General features: G+C 50.0%; 1 protein-coding gene across 1 annotated transcript in view; it reads right to left on the reverse strand.

The window, feature by feature from the left end:
• WDFY4 (WDFY family member 4) overlaps positions 1–20,406 on the reverse strand; it is a gene marked incomplete at its 5' end in the record, with an annotated part of 233,604 nt that overhangs the window by 167,766 nt on the left and 45,432 nt on the right. Inside the window, 2 exons of the mRNA XM_080688457.1 lie at positions 1,077–1,291; positions 12,942–13,035. Coding sequence (XP_080544583.1) covers positions 1,077–1,291; positions 12,942–13,035 — 309 coding nt within the window. The remainder of the gene's footprint in view (positions 1–1,076; positions 1,292–12,941; positions 13,036–20,406) is intronic.

Raw genomic sequence — 20,406 nt, forward strand, 5'->3', positions numbered from 1 at the left:
TTCTAGTGGAGTTTACTAACCAGCCTAAGCAGGCACAGTGGCACTGCCCGGCAGCTGGCACCTCCAGAGGCAGAGAGGCTGGCCTGGTCCTGAGCCCCACGCCTGCTGCCGGAAGGGTGCCTGCCGCCCCCTCTGCACATGGCCCTGTGGCCAGCACAGGCCCCGCAGGCGTGGGACCCTGGACTCTGCCCCCAACACCGTGGGTGGGTGGCCCTGCCACAGGGCCTTAGGAGGCTTGACCTCCCTCCTGAGCCTTTCTCGCCTCTACCTTTTGTCTTAGTGTCTGCCCCGCCCCGTACCTCTTCCCTCCAGGACAGGGTTTCAGGAGGGGCTACCACAGGGCAGTCTCTATCCTCCTGCTTGTCAGGAGTCCTGACTGCTGCCCTCAGCCAGCTGAACTCACAGCCCCACCTCCCAGCCCCCCCCACCCCCTGCCCCGCCGTGTGTTCCCACACTGGGTCCCATCTCCTGGCTGAGGAACTTCGCACAGGCCTCAGGGCTCAGGGAGGCTTCCCTGACCTCTAACCTCCGGGCTGTGGTTCTCCCAGCTCGGCTCCAACTCTCCCTGCCAAGCATCCTGCCAAGCACCCCCACCAAGCACCCCACCTAGCACCCCCACCAAGCACCCCCACCTAGCACCCCCACCAAGCACCCCACCTAGCACCTCACCTAGCACCCCACCAAGCACCCCCACCAAGCACCTCACCAAGCACCCCACCAAGCACCTCACCTAGCACCCCCACCTAGCACCCCACCAAGCACCCCCAACAAGCACCCCACCAAGCACCCCCAACAAGCACCCCAACAAGCACCCTGCCAAGCACCCCACCGAGGGTTCTGCAATATCACAGGGCCCTTTGACTATTGTCCCCCTCGCCGAGACCAGCAGCTCACAGGGCCTCTGTCTGCGTGCGGGCCCTTCCTCTGTCCACATAGCCTCTGGGCTCCCCTGGCCTCACAGTGCCGGTGCTGGGAGGGCCGGAGGGGCCTGGGGACAGTGCTCCAGGCCCTGCACCTGCCCACTGTGCGTGAGCACACTGACCGGGGCTCGGCATCCTACGCATAGCATACGGTACCTTAACACATCCGGTTCAATCGCTTGGGAAGCCAGCTTCTCAAAAATCCTGACGAGGCCGCAGTGCAGGGCGCCGCTGCCGGTGGCCAGGGCCTGGCGGCAGGAGGCCATGAGGGTTCTGAGCATCCCTGCCTCACACGCGACCTGGCGGTTCTTCTCCGACTTCACCAGGCCCTGGATGTGACTGGCCACGGAGCACTGGATCTCCCGGGACAGCTACGAGTAACCAAGCCGCGTGAGTCCTTGAGGCCAGAGTGTTTGCAGCGCCTTTCATAGGCTCCCACCCAGGCCTCGAACTGGTTGTGGGGCCGCCGGGAGGCCGCACCCCTCACAGCCTGTGGCCACTGGACTCCTGCCTGTCGCGGGCCCTCACAGTGCCCCGCTCACTGCAGGGGACCTGGAGCCAGTCTGTGGAAGGGCGTGAGCTCTACACTCGGATGCCCACAAGGCGACCCTAAAACAGGCTGCACACCAGCAGGCGAGCGCATCTGCCAGGGACGGGTACCCTTGGCCTGCGATGTTGAAGTAATTTCTGAATCACTGACAAAACTTACAAGTCCGGAGATTTTACATGAAGTCCAGACATGTGGCCGCTCTCAGAAGGCGGACAGAGTCTGGTCAGGCAGGTTTGCAGTCCCCTGTCTGCCCAGAAGCAGCTGGGGCTGGCAGTGGCTGCGCCCTCACTAACAGCCCTGCGTCTGCCTTGGCACCCCCGCCTGGGAGGTGGAATTCGCCTGGGAGTGAGGCCTCAGGAAATATCCCTCCGCTTCACGTAAGGGGACACTTCCACTCTCTGGCCTTGAACTTCCCATGTCCAGAACATGGATTTTGGTAACTATAGTCTTTTAATTTGGGGGAGAGTTGGGGAGTCTTGGGGTGGGTGGGGGAATTGTATAAAGCAAGATGCAAAAACACCACCACAATGTATTATTGATAAGAATTAGGAAGAAATGTCTGCAACCTCCTGTCTCAATCACCAGCCCTTTACTCACTGCTCTGGAGGCATTCAGGGTCTTTCTTTTGTTTATCGGTTTTGTTTCTTCCCCTCTTCCCCACACCCACTCCCACCGCTCCCTCCCACAGCAGGAATACTTTAAATATGCAAAAAAGAAAAAGTTTTCAAAAAGGAGAAATGCTGATCTTGCCTAATGATGCCACAAGTTTACTCCAAAATTGCTCAATACCCCATAATGGAGGAGAGAAGATTGATCGCCCTCATTATCACTGCAGCTCCATCAATACCAATATCGCCTTGTTTTGAATAAAATGTGCTTTTTTTTTTCAATGTTGGTTCCAGTAAAATGGGGTTTTAGTGAAAATATGAGCAGTAGCAGGAAACAGTCTCCTCCTACAAATGGATTGATTTTCCTGACGCCTATGCAGGACAGGGATGATGGTCAATTAGGACTCAGTGGTGAGCGCGCAGGGTCACCAGACTGGCCTGCAGGCTGGGTCCCCAGGCAAATCACCACCCAGCACTTTGCGGGCAGCTCACTAGGAGCTTCTGCATTCTTCACTTAACAGTTGAGCTTTCAGGTCAACCCTGTCCAGTGCAGGTGTTTATTTTTCTTTATTTCTCTCCTCCCCATTTTATCTCCTGGTCCAGGTAAGTGGTCACAGAACCCATGTGGTCCTGGGGGGGTGAGTCCATCCAAGAAAGCATGGCTTCGGCGCATCAGTCCATGCTGTGTCCTGCGCACAGGTAGAAACCACCGGACGACCAGCGTCTGCTTCCCCCAGACACTTAAAAAGAACTAGAAGTTTATATTGAGCCACACAAATTTGTCAGAGTTGCTTGTTTCAATTTGGTTGACATATTCTTTATCTGATGATTTCAGAAGCGAGATGGTGCAATTTAAGTGACCTCAGCTTTTAGGATCCTAGACGTGAATGGGGTGCCAGGATGCATAGAGCCCATGGGTTTGTTTTGCCTGACGAGCTATTTTAGTTTTTATCTTGCTTCCTTAGTTCTCGCTTGTGGTGCCCATGTGGCTTGGTAGGCACGGAGTTCGTGACCTCGGTTCGGTGTGAGCAGGTCCGAGGTCCATGCTCCCTCAACGACCGTGATGAGTGGGGGTGCCTGCTCCAAATCTGCTGCCTTTGTTGCTGTTCTTACAAATTACAGACATCTGCTGGCCAATGCTTCCTGGTAACAGAAGCTGAGGATCTTATATTTATAAAGTATTTGTCTCTTTCAACTTTACTTCCATCCCCTCCTTGGCCCCCTGTGCTCCAGCCCTTTGCTGGCTGCACCAGGCCCTTCCGGCTGACACCCAAGTGGGAAAGCTCTTTCCCATCCCATCCTCCGCTGAGCTCCTACTTGTTGGTCAAGGCAAAATCCGCGTCCTCTCACCTAAGAAAGCTCTGCTGCCTCTCCCACCTCGGTCATGAGAAGCACCACACTGTGGCAGATGCACTGCACCTGCCTGTCCTCCCTCACTCCCGCCTTCCCCACGCTGTGAGCTGCTGCCGAGTCAATAGCTCTTCACCCTCGCCTCCAGAGCACCTATCTCTGCCTCGGATGCAACCGTTGCCTCGTCAGTGTGAGCACAAGGCACAGGGTGTTCCGGGACATAGGGGTGCTTTACCCCAAGGGGCTGAGGGGAGGCAGAAAGGGTGATGTGCCAGTTAAGTGTGAAAGGGAGATCCGGGCAGCAGGGGGCCTGGTCTGTCTGGGAGAGCGCACGCTCACTCGTGCAGACACCAAGGGACGAGTGTAAGCATGGCCTTTCCGGGAAAGGCTGAGGTCCTGGGCAGTTGTGAGCCTGGCTCATTCACCCCAGCACACAACCCCGCCCCCCCCTCCCACCCCCAACCTGCTCAGTGGTCAGCCCTGAGATGGGGCATGAGAACCAGCAGGGAGACCAGCTTGTACACATCCATTGGGAGGGTGCCTGCCCAGCTTGGGACCCGAAACACCATGGAGATCACTGGGCCGGGGATCAGTGGGGCCCAGCAGGGCTCGGGAGGCCCGGCACTGTCCTCCAGCCAGACCCGTCCACCCGTGGCTGGGCCTCCTCACACCCAGGAAGCTCACTTGCTCTGTGTTTCTCTATGGCTTTGGTACAAAGTAAACTGCTGACACCATTCTTTTGTTAGAGACATTTTAAAACAGATTTGTTGTTGTTCACAGATTTCCATCCAGGATTCTCTGGAGCAGGGCCCTGAGCAAGGCTGTAGGGAGCACAGTTTCTTGCAAGATGAGGGTCCATTCACTGGGGCCTGTGCTCCAGGCCAGGTGCTGCTCCAGCTCCAGACACTCCCTCCCTACTTCCCCCTTCTGGGCCAGCACACAGCACCTCCTCAGAAGCAGGCTTCGTGCTGATCTTAACATTAACTAGTAGGCTGGTACTTTCTCTAAGCCTGCTTCTGAGCTCTAAACGAGCATAATGAACATGCCTCGCTCACAGTCAGTTTTTTGTGGGAGTCCATAGACACAGCATCTGTGAAAGCACTTTTGCTTACAAGATACAAATGTTTTGAGGAGTACTCACCCCTTGGCTGCAGTCCTCTTTCCTCACCTGCCACCAGTAGGCCCTCCACCCAGCAGCCAGCTCACACAAGGAGCACGTGCCTGGCCTGGCCTTGGGTCCCATCACCAGTGACGCAGCTAATGGCCCCGGTACTTCCTACCGGCAGGCCAGTGCTTCCGTGCATGAGCTCACAGGCCATTGCTTCCATGCACAAGCTCACTTAAAGCTCAGGCCAACTCCCCACGCCAGGCGCTCCTATCGCCCATTCACAGACAAGGGAACTGAGGCCCACACTGAATCTGGCTCGCTGGGGTTGCCTAGTGAGGGAAGGACACAAAGTCCAACTGGGAGATCCAATCTGGATGCCACTCCATCATGGCAAGCGCTGCCTGCAGGCCCCATGCTGAAGCTCAGAAAGCACCAGCCAGCTCCAGGTTGCAGGCCTCCGGCACCTGGTGGGTGCTGTGTGTAGCAGCGCCCCATCCTCCGGCAGGGCAGGGGCATGGCAGGAGCTGGATCCCAGCAAAGCCAAGTGAAACTGGATCGGGCACTGGGAACCAACCTCCCGTGTTAGGCCAACCCTCAAAGCTTACAGGGAACCTAGTGCTCACGGCTCTGCCCACAAAAAGGCTGCCTGAACTGAGCCACACGCACAGCGCTGGCCATAAAACACACCTACATGGGTTTGGCTATTTCTGTCATCCTGAGAGGCCAGGGCCCTCGGCGCTGCCAGCAGGACAGGCTCCCCCAGGCCACTGGCTCCGGTGCTGGCTTCTCTCCACCTCAAACCAAACACCTGCTTGCGAAGCCCAGGGCCGAGCCACTCAGCGTGTACGGCCTGCATCCCGTTCCTGCAAGTGTCTCCTACGGGGCCTAAACCTTTCACTTTAACCACCTGTCCTTGTCTGTCCTTTATTGTTCTACCACCAGTCAACCGGCAAGCATCTTCCCTGCTCTCTGGGCCATTCCTCTCAGGGCCAAAGCAGTTTCTCAGGCCCTCACCATCCTCTTTCTCGCCTCCGAACAGCACAGTTGCAGTGTGTTTGAGAGGTCAGGGGACCATTCCCCACTTTGGCTGGCACCAAACCTCCATAGGCACAGCTGGAAAAACAGTTCAGGGTCGCACTGTCCTCATGCCACGGGGATTATTGCTGCCCTGGTACGGAAGCCCCTGGGCTCCCTCACACCCGCTCTTCTGCGCTTCCTTACCAGGCTATGTGTCTGTGTGTCTGTGTTTCTGTCTGTCGGTCTGTGTGTCTGTCGTGTTTACTGTGTATTTGTATGTCTGTATGTCTGTGGTGTGCACTGTGTGTCTGTGTGTCTGTCGTGTTTACTGTGTATTTGTATGTCTGTGTGTCTGTGTTGTGTACTGTGTATCCGTGTGCCTGTGTGTCTGCGGTGTGTACTGTGTGTCTGTGTGTCTGTGTGTCTGTCGTGTTTACTGTGTATTTGTATGTCTGTGTGTCTGTGTTGTGTACTGTGTATCCGTGTGCCTGTGTGTCTGCGGTGTGTACTGTGTGTCTGTGTGTCTGTGTGTCTGTCGTGTTTACTGTGTATTTGTATGTCTGCGGTGTGTACTGTGTATCTGTGTGCCTGTGTGTCTGCAGTGTGTACTGTGTGTGTCTGTGTGTCTGTGTGTCTATGAATCTGTGTGCACTGAAACATGGGACAAGCATGGTTATCACTGCTGACGTTCAGTCATGGGTTCAGATCCATGCTGAAACTGCTTGAGACCCTCCACACCATCCTGTCGCCTTCCATGTGAGTCACTCAGGTCACAGATCCAGTGCAGAGAAGGCAGGGAGAGAGCCCAGGCTTGCCATTCCTAAGCAGACTAGCTTGCAGTTCAACATCAGTGCTCTGTTATGAACTCAAAGGAGGAGGATGCCAGGTGGAAGTATACCTATGATGTGTTACCTTTCATTTAATAGTTCCAGACATGTATGTGCCATGGCCTGGCCGGGTCCTGGGAACACAGACAGCGAAAGCCGGAGGAGGCGGGGCATAATGGAGGCCACACGCCAGGTGCCGGACTACATGTTTTACAATTACTCTCCCCTCTGCTCTTCTCTGGGAAATTATGAGAGACTGAGACTGGAAAAGGTACATCATTTCCTAAGGCCACACAGCTGATGAGTGGCAGGCCTGGCACCAAGCCAGGTTTCACTCCAACGCCATGGTTTTAACGCTGCATCGTGTGCTCATAAGGAGGGAACTCACTAGCTGATAGGTCCTAAACTGATGGCGTATAGAAATGTTGTATTTGGTGGGCATAGTTTGGCTTTGTTTTTATCTTATTTCTCCCTAATTAGCTGTGAATACTTTAGGCCCTTCCATATAGCCACAGGCCTTACCACTCCCTCTTGTTGGCACCTGCTTAACTTATGAAGTTCCTTTACCTCTCTGGCCCCAAGACACTGAGTCTGCAACCCCTGTACCCTAGGCCAAATGTGAGGAGCTGAATTTGAGATGCAGAAAAAGGAAGTAGACTATGTGAGACAGAAATAATGACGGCAGAGGGGACTAGAAGGCTGGTCACCTGATCACTGGCCAGAGCTCATCCCTCCCACATTCCCTCTCACCCCAGCATCCTCAGCACCGCAGCCTGGACCCTCTCCATCTCCAGGCCAGAGCTTCTCCATCTGCTCCACCTAAGAGACAATCCTACGAAGGCCCTGGAGTTTGACTAGGGCCTGAAGTTTTTCCATTCAGAAACAATAGGGATATTTGGGGGCTCGGGTTCAGAATGAAAGAGCACGAGCACGAGGAACCTAGAAACTGAACGTATTTGGAATCTCTAGTGTGTTCCAATGTAACTCAGCAAGACTCCTCCTTTACCAGTTTCCTTGTTGGAGGAAATGGCTCTCTTTAAATAGCCTGCCCTGACGCGGTGCTCTCCAGGGCTATTACTGCTGTCAATATTTTAGTTATTTGAAACTCATATGATTAGTTCAATGTGTGTGAATTATAGGCTAATTCCAGAAAATGGCACCTTTTCGAAACAGAGGGACAAATGAGTTGACAGACGAGTGCAGTGCCTAGCCCAGCTTCTTTCTGTGCCACCAGACCAGCAGGAGGTTCCAATAGAACCTGGATGTACCAACGACTCGAGGTCAGAACGAACATGTTGCTGCTCCCAATACGCTCCCAGGCCACCACTTCTTTTTTTTTTTAATATATTTTTATTGATTTCAGAGAGGAAGGGAGAGGGAGAGAGAGATAGAAAGGTCAATGATGAGAGAAAATCATTGATCAGCTGCCTCCTGCATGCCCCCTACTGGGGATCAAACCCCCAACCCGGGCATGTGCCCTTGACCGGAATCGAACCTGGGACCATTCAGTTCGCAGGCCAATGCTCTATCCACTGAGCCAACTGGCTAGGGCTGACCACCACTTCTTTACAGGAAAGGCCACCTGGCACAGAGGCAGGAGGACTGGGAGCCTTCTCCCAGGGACACCACCACCGACTACGATTTTAGCTCTGCCACTCACCTGCTACAGGTTCAGGGCCTCATCTGCCAAGTGGGAGTACTGCTATCTGCTGGCAGGGTTCCTACAGGTACTGCATGAGAAAACACGTGCTAAAGCCATCCTGCACCCCCAGCAGTGCTTCCTGGGCGGATGTGTCTGCCCACCATGCTGAGCTCTGGCATTGCTTCATTTCCTCCTGATGACAATGCCACGAGGGAGAGATCACCCCACACTAAGCCAAGGAAGTTAAGGGTCAAAGGGGTTAAAGAATTTTCCATGGTCTATGGCTGTGAGTGGCGGAGCTGAGATGTGACAGCATCTGCTGTCTTCAGAGCCTGAACTCTGCGTTCATAGAGTGGGTGCTCATTGAATATCATGGGCCCTGGCCGGGCAGCGCAGCTGGTTAGAGTGTCATCCCACTGTGCCCAGGCTGCGGGCTCAGGGACATGCAGAACCAGCCGATAAATGCATAGATAAGTGCATTTCTCTCTCTTCCTCCCCCTCTCTCTAAAATCAATAAATAAAGCCCAGATGGTTTGGCTCAGTGGATAGAACGTTGGCCTACGGACTGAAGGGTCCTGGGTTCGATTCCTGGTCAGGGCACATGCCCAGGTTGTGGGCTCAGTTCCCAGTAGGGGGTGTGCAGGAAGCAGCTGATCAGTGATTCTCTCTCATCATTGATGTTTCTATCTCTCTCTCCCTCTTCCTTCCTCTCTGAAATCAATAAAAATATATTTTAAGAAAATAAAATAAAATCAACAAATAAAATTTAAACATCACAGTAGTGATGATGATGACAATGGATGACAACCCAATAAAGTTCACTTCTCTTCATGGTGTTCAAAGCCCTTCATAACGTGGCTTCAAATAACCTTCCAGCCCCACTCACTGCTTCTCTGCCCACACGGGCCATCCTGGCCCCGCTGAACGCACCAGGGGCCCTACATGGCGCCTTCCTCCCAGTCTCCCTCTGTGCCTGAGCTTCCTTGCCTTCCTCCTCCACCTACTGTCATGGGCACATCCTTTCCTTAAGCTTAGCCCCGGTGTCCCCACCTCTCTGGCCTTCCCTTCGCTCTGTCCCAAGGCCTGTGGACAAACATTTGTGGCAGCCGTCAGAATGCCCTTCCATTTTCTACACTCCTCTGTGACCCCCCCTCAAATGCAGGCTGTGAGGTCCTGTAACACTCATCTCTGAATCCTCATGGCACCTAGGAGGGATTACTAGTTACTCCCAGAAGCAGGCACCTCTATGGCAAGACCCTTGCGGCTACTGAGCACCCTGGAAGGGAAACTGTCCTGTTTCCAATTTGTTATTTTTTTCCGGGGCCAACTCAGCTTCAGGAGGACTTGAGCTGAACTTCATTTCACCTTGTGCTAGGACAGCAGCATTTGCAGTAAAATTCCCACAGCCCAGCTTTAATACCGGGGATGGCGCAAGAGGAGACAAGGCCAGCTGGCCTGTCTGTTTCCCAGGGCAGCTTGCAGCGCTAGTATTTTGGAGAAAAAGCAAACCACTTCTGGTCTGTGAACAGAGCAGATTACAGGGAGACGAGTGGGAACTCACAGCCCATCTTCTTAATAACACTGCCCTCTACTGGCACTTCCTTTCCTGCTCCTCTTTCTGCAACAAAACCCATGCACTGCAGCCTTCTTTCCAGCATTTCCTCCTGCGTTATTTCTCACTTGATTTACTATTCTATTTGTTGTTATGAGGTTCACACCCCCCTTTCAGAAATTAATTACTGCAGTTATCCAACTTTGACTAGCACAGGTTTGGCATCTGCAGAAAATATTTGAGAAAATGCACCACTACCTTTCATTTGCATATTTTAAAGATGGGAGAAATCACACTTTTCCTAAATTATTTACTGCGACCTGAATAGAGAAAAGTTGCATACCAAATGGGATTCATTTTCATTCTTAACTTGTCTAATTATCACCATAGAATGAGAGGAAGTTCCTGTTCATATACTAATGTGGCTGCTCATGGGTTCATCTGAAACCCAGGCTCATGAGGTGCTAGGAGCAGGGAGGACTGGACACTGTCCTCTGAGCCACTCCATCAGGCAGTGCCATGGGGAGGGGGGGAGGGCGGGGCGTTGCACAGCACACCATGAGCAACTGTCTTAGTGCTAAGAGTGCTAAGACCACCCCAACCATTGGCATAGTTCTCATTGTGAGTCTATCATGGTACAAACTACAGCCAAGGAAGCCAGCTCCTCATGAGGCAACTGCCCCTGGAAGGACGTGCAGGCTGCACGGCCTGCGTCCTGCGAGAGCCACGACAGTCAGAGGCCCGTTCACCAAACACATTTGACCGTGGGCCTGGGAGTGTTTCACGTCTCTCCTCACCAGCCCGAGACCCGAAGAAGTTACAAAGCTTCCTGAGCCTCAAGCACATGCAAAACAGGGAAATTCTCATGTTGATAAAGGAATGTTGCTGCATAGGAGAATGTGTACCAGTTTCAGTAGGCCCCAGAGAGGCCCTGTCTTGAATGCCAAGGTAAAGAGAAAAGGGTCCAGACCCCAGATAACTAAATGACTAGAAGGCATTTGGGTTGGGGAGTAAATATTTTTACCCTTCAGTCGGATGCTCAGGCAAGTGTGGCAGGGGTTTCAGTGATGGCTCCAGCAGCCCCTCTCTCTTGTACACTCACGCTACCCCCACAACAGCAGGGGGGCATGTGGCCCCTCCCGCGAGTCGAAGCTGAACGCTGACCAACAGACGGCCGTGGAAGCCGTGCTGGCATGCTCCTGCTTGCGTGCCTTTCAGAGCCCTGGGCTGCCATGTGGCCGCTCGGAGAATCCACCTGGAGGGACACAGGCCAACGTCAGATGCAGAGGGCTCCGAGGCAGAGACCTCGGGATCCTACCAGCAGCTCAGACCAAGGCCAGGGGACCTGAGCAGTGAGCCACCGGGAGCCCCGTGCATCTGAGCAGCCTGGGGGGTGCCCGAGCTGCGAGGGGTAAGGCCAGTGGCACCCGGAGGCCGTGAGCTGTGGCGGCTGCGCCTGCCTGAACTCCTGACCCACAGAAATGAGACAACGGCCACCATCGTTAACTGGGCAGCAGTTTGTGGCACAGCAACGGTAACTATTGAGCAACCTGGTCCACGTTAGCCCCGCCCACGGCTTTTCCATAAATGTTGCCAACTACACGGCGCATTCACATCACTATTAGATGTCTCCTTACTCCTTGCTTTGAACATTACCGTGTCGTCACTTTTCAGCAGAGAAACAGGGACCAGAAAAGAGTTTCGGTTATGAAGGGACATGCAGACCAGGACGGCGTTGGTCCTTTGTCACTCCTTACCAAACACTAGTTTCCCCAGTGAGCACAGCCCCGCCTTCGCTGCTCACCGGCTTTCTCCTCCCCCCTCTCCCTGACCTCGGAGGGCTTGCACCATGTTTCCTAAGCCCTGTCATTCTCAGGCTGCGATTAGTAAGGCCACAAGTTGTAGTGTCTTCCTACAACATGCCACCTCCTTTTAAACTCCCAAAGCAAAGCTGGGCCTGTGCCTCCCACCCCCACTCTTCCCACAGAAGCCACGAGACCCTCCACCAGGCAGGACCGCATTAAATGCCAGGTGCACCAGTGGGAACCCTTACAAAGTATTTAAGTGATCTGCACCTCCATTTCCCGGCTGGTTAATGTGGAGACAACAGCCCGCCCTCCACACCTGCTGTGAGGCTACGTGAACAGTGAAGGGCCCGCACCAGGCCCACCAGCAGCTCAGTCCCCTCGGCCCCTTCTGACCGCTGGGAATCTAGGGTGCACTGCCAGGTCTTCCCTCTGCAGCTGCTCCCCACAACTTCTGAGGCTCAGAGCCGCAGCTCAGCCTGCGGCTCAGCCCCTTCCCGCTCCCGGCACCCCATTCAGCTCGGGAGAGTGATTCTATCTCTGAGGGTCTTGACACCCTTCGCTTCACATTTTCCAATAAACAGCCTGGCCGCCTGCCTGCACGTGTCTCCCAGACCATGGGCATGGCTTCCTGGCTGCTGTCCTGCTGTCCCCCCACCCCACTCCCTCCTTGCCCTACCTCACAGCCCCTCCCCCAACCTCCACCCTGCCTCACAGCCACCCAGGCCACCTCACAGCCATAGGAAGGTTTTGATACAAAAACCTGCAAGCCTCATCCTTCCCTCACTTGGGAGGGTGCTTGCTTCCAGGCTAAACCTCCACACAGGCCGCTCCTTCCTCAGCCACCCCACCTCTCACCCGCCCGGTCCCCACGCTGCCCTGCTCCCGGCCCGGCCACCCAGCAGGCTCCTTCCCCTGCCTAAAGGCCACCATCTAAGAGGTGGCCTCCCTGACCTCCCCCTTCACCGAGTCAGATGTGATTGGGTCCCCGCCTCCATTCCCAGGTTCCCTCCCAGCACCCTGGATTTCCCCAGAACATCCCTTGTTGCAATTTGTAACTGGGGATTCGTTTGTGATCTTATTCATTTTGTCTGTCCGCACTGTCACCCCTTCCGGTCCCCACGCAGATGCAGGCTCCATGGGCAGTGTCTGCTGTTAGCCCAGCTCGGCCTGCAGGGAGCCCCGGCCGGAGCACAGCCGCACCAGGAGACAAGCATGCACTGGAGCAAGGACTTCAGGTCCCCCAACTCCCACTGCTGTCCTCAGCGCCCGGACCTGCCTCGCAAGGGCGCCATCATCGCAGCCGGCTCTGGTTTGGCTGCTGTTTTCACGAGGTCACCATGCACGCAGAAGTGCTGGGTCCTGAATGGCCTGGGAAGGGGGCAGGACTCACCCAGCATCTCAGGGGCATCTCAGGCCCTGCAGACGGCCCTTTGTGTGAGTGGCTCCACTCACGCTCACACAGGGTGCCAAGGGCAACGGCACAAAGGAAAGCCAAGTCCCCAGCCAGAAGGAGCTGAAAGGCCAGCTGTGTAAAAAGGCAGCATGTGTATCACACGTACCTGGGCGTGGTCGTGATGGTACAGCCGAGGCAGCAGCTGGACCATGATGCACAGGGCCCCGGGGTGCGTGATCACAGCATCACCTTCATCCGTCCTGCAGATAGAGGGGAAGCACATCAGCCTGAGCCTTTAGTCACTTCTGTTTCCCACAGACCTTTCTGGATCTTTCTAAGAGAGGCCACAACACACACCCTCAGTCTGCCACTTATGTCTACATGACCTTGAACTAATTAATCTGAGCTAATTTCCCCAACTCTGCCTGGTGCTAACTCTACTACCCTTTCCGCACAGAGGAGGAGGGCGACGTTTCTGTGCACCGAGGCCCACTCCTGGCAAGGAGTTGGTGCTCAACGGAAGTGGCTCCCTGGTTCACTCCCCGTCTCTGCAGATGCATGGGAGATGGTGAAGTTCTCATTTTATGTTAAACACACACAAACACACACACACTCACATACACACACATATACACACACACGCACACACACACTCACACACACGCTCACACACTCATACACACACACACACACTCACACACACTCATGTACACACACTCACACACATACACACGCTCATACACACACACACACTCACATACACAGTTACACTCACACACATGCACACACTCACACACTCACACACACACACACTCACACACACACTCACACACACTCATGTACACACACTCACACACATACACACACACACTCACACACACACACACACACGCTCATATACACACACACTCACATACACAGTTACACTCACACACACATGCACACACACACACTCACACACACACTTACACACACTCACACACACACACACACTCACACATACTTACACACACACACGCTCATATACACACACACTCACACACACTCACATACACAGTTACACTCACACACACATGCACACACTCACACACACTTCCAGGCCTCTTCAAGTTGGTGTAAGCATACTCTCCTATGTCCTACCACTGAATGCAACTAAAAACCCAGGTAGGATGCGTGAGCAGCCTCCTAAGAACTCTGAAAAGTGAGCAGCAGCAGAGAAAGAAACCAAGCCCGGAGCATAGGCAGCTGGCAGTGTGTTTCCCGGAGCCCCCGCAGCACCCCTGGGACGGGCTTGCAGAGAGCCTGAAACACAGAACCATGCACAGCGTGTGGACACGACACATAGAGATCCAAGAAGAGGTTGCTGTTTCTGGTCTGAGGAGCAGGAAAGGAGGCTCCTACAAGCCACATGCCATGGCGGAGACCATGAACTTTCTGTTGGGTTTCTCCATTCTTTCTCTCCCCAGGCATCAGGCAATCCCATGGCAGAAGCAGTGCTAGGCAGGATCTGGAACTCCCGGGGAGGAGAATCCTGTTCTCTGACTAGAGGAACTATGGTCCCAAAGTGTAGGCAAAATCCTCCTTGCTTTGTCTCTTTTTCCTCCACCTGCTTGGTCCCAGAGACAGGTACAGTGTGTGAAGTGTGTGGTGAGCAGGGAAACAAAGGCCATGAATGTCTAGACAGAGGAAAGGAAGGGGCCAGGGAGTCAGAAAATGTTGGGGAGATGATGAAGAGGAAAAGGCTTATGAAAATGAGATCATTGAGTTCTGTATCAAACTCTGGGCTCAATTCCGAGCTGCATATGTGTGATCTAAACCACATTCTAAGGCTTTGAGAACTGAATTTGGTGGCAGACCACCACCCATGACTGGCTATCGCCTGGGGCAAGTGCAGGATAGATCAAAACATGCTGCAAAGTCTTTGAAACCTGAACCCAACTGGGCCGATTGCCTGGTAAAGCAAAGTAATCAACATTCTGCAGAAAATGTTAGCAAGAGCCAGGGTCCATAACATTCCAAATGTCCAGGATACAATCTGAATTTATTCAGCATAGAATGAGCCAGGGAAACCTCACTCTCTCACCCAAAGAAAGGTGCCAAGTCTGAGATGACACGGATGTTGAATTATTGGACAAAAACTTTAAAGCAGCTATTATTAACCAAAGTCTAAGAAGTTAGGGTTAATACTTTTGAAATGAATGAAAAACTAGAAAGTTGCAGTAAAGAAATGGAATCAATAAAAGAAATCAAATAAAAATTTACAAACTGAACATTACAGTAACTGAAATTTTTAAATCTCACTGAATGAGAACAATAAGAGAATAAGGTGAGAGAGGAAAGAGTCCATGAATTTGAGGATAAATTATTTGAAAGTGCCAAATCTGACCAAAAAAAATGAAGAAAGTTTCAATGTCACACGTCGTGAAACCAAAGAATCTAACTAATATTCCAGTTGTTGGAGTTCCCCAGGAGAGAAGGAGGAGTGTGGTGTAAAAATAAAACATGTTCGGGAAGGTTTTAGCCAATATTTCTTCAAATTTGGTAACCTTAAAGATTCAAGAAGCTTAGCTAAATGCAAATAAACAACAGAAAAGTCCTTGTCCAGGCACATCATAACCAACTGTTCAATCCTAAAGACAATGAGAAGTGCTGAAAGCAGCCAGAGAAGAACAACACGCCACACGCAGGGAAACAGCAGTGTGAATGACTGTGGGTTTTCTCATGAGAAATCAGAAGAAGGGAACAGTGTTTCTAAGTGCTGAAAAGAAATACACAGAGCCCTGACCGGTTTGGCTCAGTGGATAGAGCGTCGGCCTGCGGACGGAAGGGCCCTGGGTTCGATTCCGGTCAAGGGCATGTACCTTGGTTGCAGGCACATCCCCAGTAAGGGGTGTGCAGGAGGCAGCTGATTGATGTTTCTCTCTCATCTATGTTTCTAACTCTTTATCTCTCTCCCTTCCTCTCTGTAAAAAATCAATAAAATATATTTTAAAAAAAAGGAATACACAGAATTTCCTATCCAGCAAAAAATCCTTCAGGAACTAAAGCTGAAATAAATATATTCCTAGGTGGAGGTAAATACAGAGAATTTCTTGTCATTAAATTTTCTCTAAAAAAAATAATACTAAAAGAATTTCTTCAGATGAGAAGGAAATCATAACAGAAGGAGCTTGGTATTTCAGTAATGAAGAAAGAACAACAGAAATGGTAAATGTTTGGATAAGTATAATAGACTATTTTATCTCTTAAGTTCTTAAAACACGCATAATGGTTGGAAGCAAAATGTAATAGATGGGATGCACATGACAACTGTAACAGGTACAGGGGAGGCCAAAGGGATCCGCATAGAGGTAAGGTTTCTATACTTTATTTGAAGCAGCAAAAAGTTAATTGTAAGTAGGCTGTTAAAAAGTTAAGTATGTTTATCGTAATCCATAGAACAAGCACCAAAGAAGCTAAACAAAGAGAGAGTAAAAAATTCAGTAGGTAAATTCAAATGAAATAAGATAATACATTCAAATAATCCACAAAAAGGTAGGGAAAGAGAAACAGAGAACAAAAAAGAGGGAACAAAGAGAAAGCAAATAAGATGGTAGACCTAAATCCAAACACACCAAAAATTACACTGAATAAAAATGGGTTACATACACTGATTAATATACACATATCATCGGAATGGGAAAAGCAAAAGACTAAACTACATGCCATCTACAAGAAATCCACTTTAAATGTAATAATACAGAGAGGTTAAAAGTAAATGGATAGAAAAGGTATACCATGCTAACACTAATCCAAAGAAAGCTGGTGTGGCTCTGTTAATTTTAGAGAAAGAGGACTTCAGAGTAAAGAATATTGCCAGGAATCAACAGGTATATTGCATAATGATGAAAGGAGGCATAGCATCCAAAATGTGCAGGCACTTCACAAAGGAGCATCAGAATTCATAAAAACTGAGAGAAGTAAAAGGACAAATCCTCAATCTACACTAATAAAACAGAAACATGCAAATTAACCATCACTCCCCTACACCCACAAGCCACGCCCACCAACCAAGCAGGAGTGAGTATGCAAATTAACCCAACCAAGATGGCGGCCGGCCACTGAGTGAGCCAAGCTTTCTGCCCGCTCTGGCCAGCACTGGCCTTCGCTCAAGGCTATGAAGTTTCAATTATAGAAGATAAATAAATCCCAACAAAAATAGCTGCGGCCATGGAGCGAGCAGGAGGCTTGGGTTTCCCCGGTGATGGAGGAAGCCAAGCTTTCTGGCCAGCCCTGGCCTCCACTCAAGGCTACAAAGTTTCAATTATAGAAGATAAATAAATTCCAGATCCCAGGGTCTCTGCTTGGGTTGCCAGGGGGCATGGCCAGCCTGCAAACCACCACAGGACCCTCACCCAGGCCACCCTACATCCCAAGGGAACCCCCACCCTGATCCAGGACACCCTTCAGGGCAAACCAGCCAGCCCCCACCTGTGCACCAGGCCTCTATCCTTTCTAATAAAAGAGTAATATGCAAATTGACCATCACTCCAACACACAAGATGGCTGCCCCTATGTGGTCAAGGATCCTGCCCCCCTGTGGACACAAGATGACCACCACAAGATGGCCAGCAGGGGAGGGCAGTTGTGGGCAATCAGGCCAGCAGGGGAGGGCAGTTGGGAGGGACCAGGCCTGCAAAGGAGGGCAGTTAGGGCGATTAAGCCTGCAGGGGAGGGCAGCTAGGGGTGACCAGGCCAGCAGAGGAGGGAAGTTGGGGGTACCAGGCCTGCAGGGAAGGGCAGTTGGGGGGACCCAGGCCTGCAGAGGAGAGCAGTTGGGGGGGACCAGGCCTGCAGGGGAGGTCAGTTGGGAGGGACCAGGCCTGCAGGGGAGGGCAGTTAGGGTGACCAGGCCTGCAGGGGAAGGCAGTTAGGGGCAATCAGGCTGGCAGGGGAGCAGTTAGGCATCAATCAGGCTGGCAGGGGAGTGGTTAGGGGGTGATCAGGCTGGCAGGCAGAAGTGGTTAGGAGCAATCAAGAAGGCAGGCAGGCAAGCAGTTGGGAGCCAGCAGTCCTGGATTGTGAGAGGGATGTCCGACTGCCCGTTTAGGCCTGATCCTACCGGAATCGGTCCTAAACAGGCAGTCAGACATCCTTTGAGGTGTCCCAGATTGGAGAGAGGGTGCAGGCTGGGCTGAGGGACACACACCCCCTTGCACGAATTTTATGCACCGGGCCTCTAGTCTATATATAATTCAACACTCTTTTCTCAGTAAGTGATAGAAAACGTGGACAGAAAATCACCAAAGATATAGAACTGAACACCACCAACCAACTGCTATAGTGGCATTCTAGAAACACTCCATTCAACAGCTGCAGAATACACATTCTTGTCAAGTTTTCATGGAGCACATGTCAACATCTAATGGACTCTGGGTCATAAAACAAACCTTAAAACATCCCAAATACATAAAATCACCCAAAGTGCATTCTCTAATTAGAACAGCATTAAAGTCAAATTGAATAACAGAAAGAAAACTGAAAAGGATCCAGGTACTTGGGAATTAAACAACATACCTCTTTTTTTACTGTGGTAAAATACACAGAACAAAAAACTTACTACCTTCACTGTTTTGAGTGTACAGTTCAGTGGTATTAAGTACACACATGTTGTAAACAACATGTTTCTAAATAGTCCTATGGTCAAATGGAAAGTTGCAAGAAAAATTTAAAATATTTTGAGCTTAAATAATAATGACCATAGAAAAGTTTGTGAGGTGCTGCTAAAGCAGTGCTTAGAAGAAAACATATAGATTGAAATGTTTACATTACAAGAGACTAAAAGTCTCCTATGAAAAATCCAAGTTTCTACTGTAAGATGCTATTTCAAAATAAATTAATTAATAAGCCCAGAACAAGTAGAAGTATAATAAAGATAGTAAATAGCAATGAAATTAAAAACTGAAAAACAATAAAGAAAATAAATGACAGAAAAATTTAGTTCTTTGGAAACATTTTAAAAATTGAAAAATTGCTAGCTAAACTAACTAAAAAAGAAAAGTCACAATTATCAATATCAGGAATGAAAGAGAGAATATTACTACACACCCCACAGACATTAAAAGGATAATAAGAAAATACTACAAATAATACTGCCCACATAAATTTGACAATTTAGATGAAATGGACCTATTCCTACAAAGACACAAATTACCAAAAGTGAAGCAAGAAAAAAAAAATAACCAGAATAGTTTATACTTATTACAAAAAACTGAATAGAATTGAAAACCTTTCCTCACACACACAAAAAAAATCCAGGCCCAGATGTTTCCACTGGTGAATTCTAACATACATCCAAAAGATAAATAACACCAATTTACACAACTACTTTCCAAAAATACAAGAGAACACTTCCCAGTGCATTCTATGAAGCCAGCTTTACCCTGATATCAAAAGCAGACACAGCTAGTATAAGAAAGCTACTTGCCAACATCTCTTACAAACAGATGCAAAAATCCTCAAAAAACTAGTAGGAAGTCAAATGTAAACTATAAGTAAAATAAATGAGGCACCATGGCAACTTGAGCTCATTCCACAGATGAAGGTTGGTTCACTACCCAAAAATAGTCGTATTAATGTAATTCATCATATTAATAAACTAAAGAAGAAAAATAAATACCTGACAATATGCAGAAAAAGCATTTGAGAAATCTAACATCTTTCCATGATAATCATTCTCAGTAAACTGGAAATAGAAGAAATCCTCCATAACTTGATCGTGGGTCCCTACAAAAAAAATAGCGGATGGCAAAATACTGAAGACTTTCTCCTCAAGAGTAAGACCAAGGCATGGATAGCCACTCTCACCATCTCCACTCAACATCAGGTGGAGTAGCAGATTGGAAAAGGAGAAATTTGCAGACAGTACGATTGTCTACGTAGAAAATCTTGAGCAATTTATATATTAAAAAAGCTCCTAGAACTAATAAGTAAGGTTAGAAAGTCCTCAGGATGCAGTTACATATAAAATGAATCATATTCCCATATAATAGAAATAAACATTGGCAAAACAAAGCTTTAAAAATACCATAAACTAGTGCTCCCAAAAAAAGATTAAGTACTTAGGTATAAACCTAAAAAAATGTGCCGGCTCTGTATGCTGAATACTACAGACCTTGGGTTTTTTTTTAATTACAGCCCTGACCGGTGGCTCAACTGGTTGGAACAACATCCTGTACACCAAAAATGTTGCAGGTTCAATTCCAGGTCACGACACATACCTAGATTGAGGGCTTGATTCTTAGTTGAGGCACATATGGGAGGCAACCAATCAATGCCTCTCTCTCTCTCTCTCTCTCTCTCTCTCAATCAATCAATAAATTATATCCTCTGGTGAGCATTAAAAAAAATTAAAAATTACAAGCCCCACATAAATGGAAAAACAGTATGTTTGTGGATTAGAATATTCAATACAGCTAAGGTTTCAATTCTACCCAAATTCATCTATAATTTAATGCAATTCCAGTCAAAATCTCAGCAGAATTTTTGTAGAATTTTGTAGATACACTGATCATTAAACCTAATGGAACAGTCAAAAGCAAAGGAACTAAAATAAGCAAAGCAATTTTGAAAAGGAAGAATAAACTTGGATG

This window comes from Plecotus auritus (assembly GCF_963455305.1).
Source record: "Plecotus auritus genome assembly, chromosome: 9".
NCBI classification, from domain to species: domain Eukaryota; kingdom Metazoa; phylum Chordata; class Mammalia; order Chiroptera; family Vespertilionidae; genus Plecotus; species Plecotus auritus.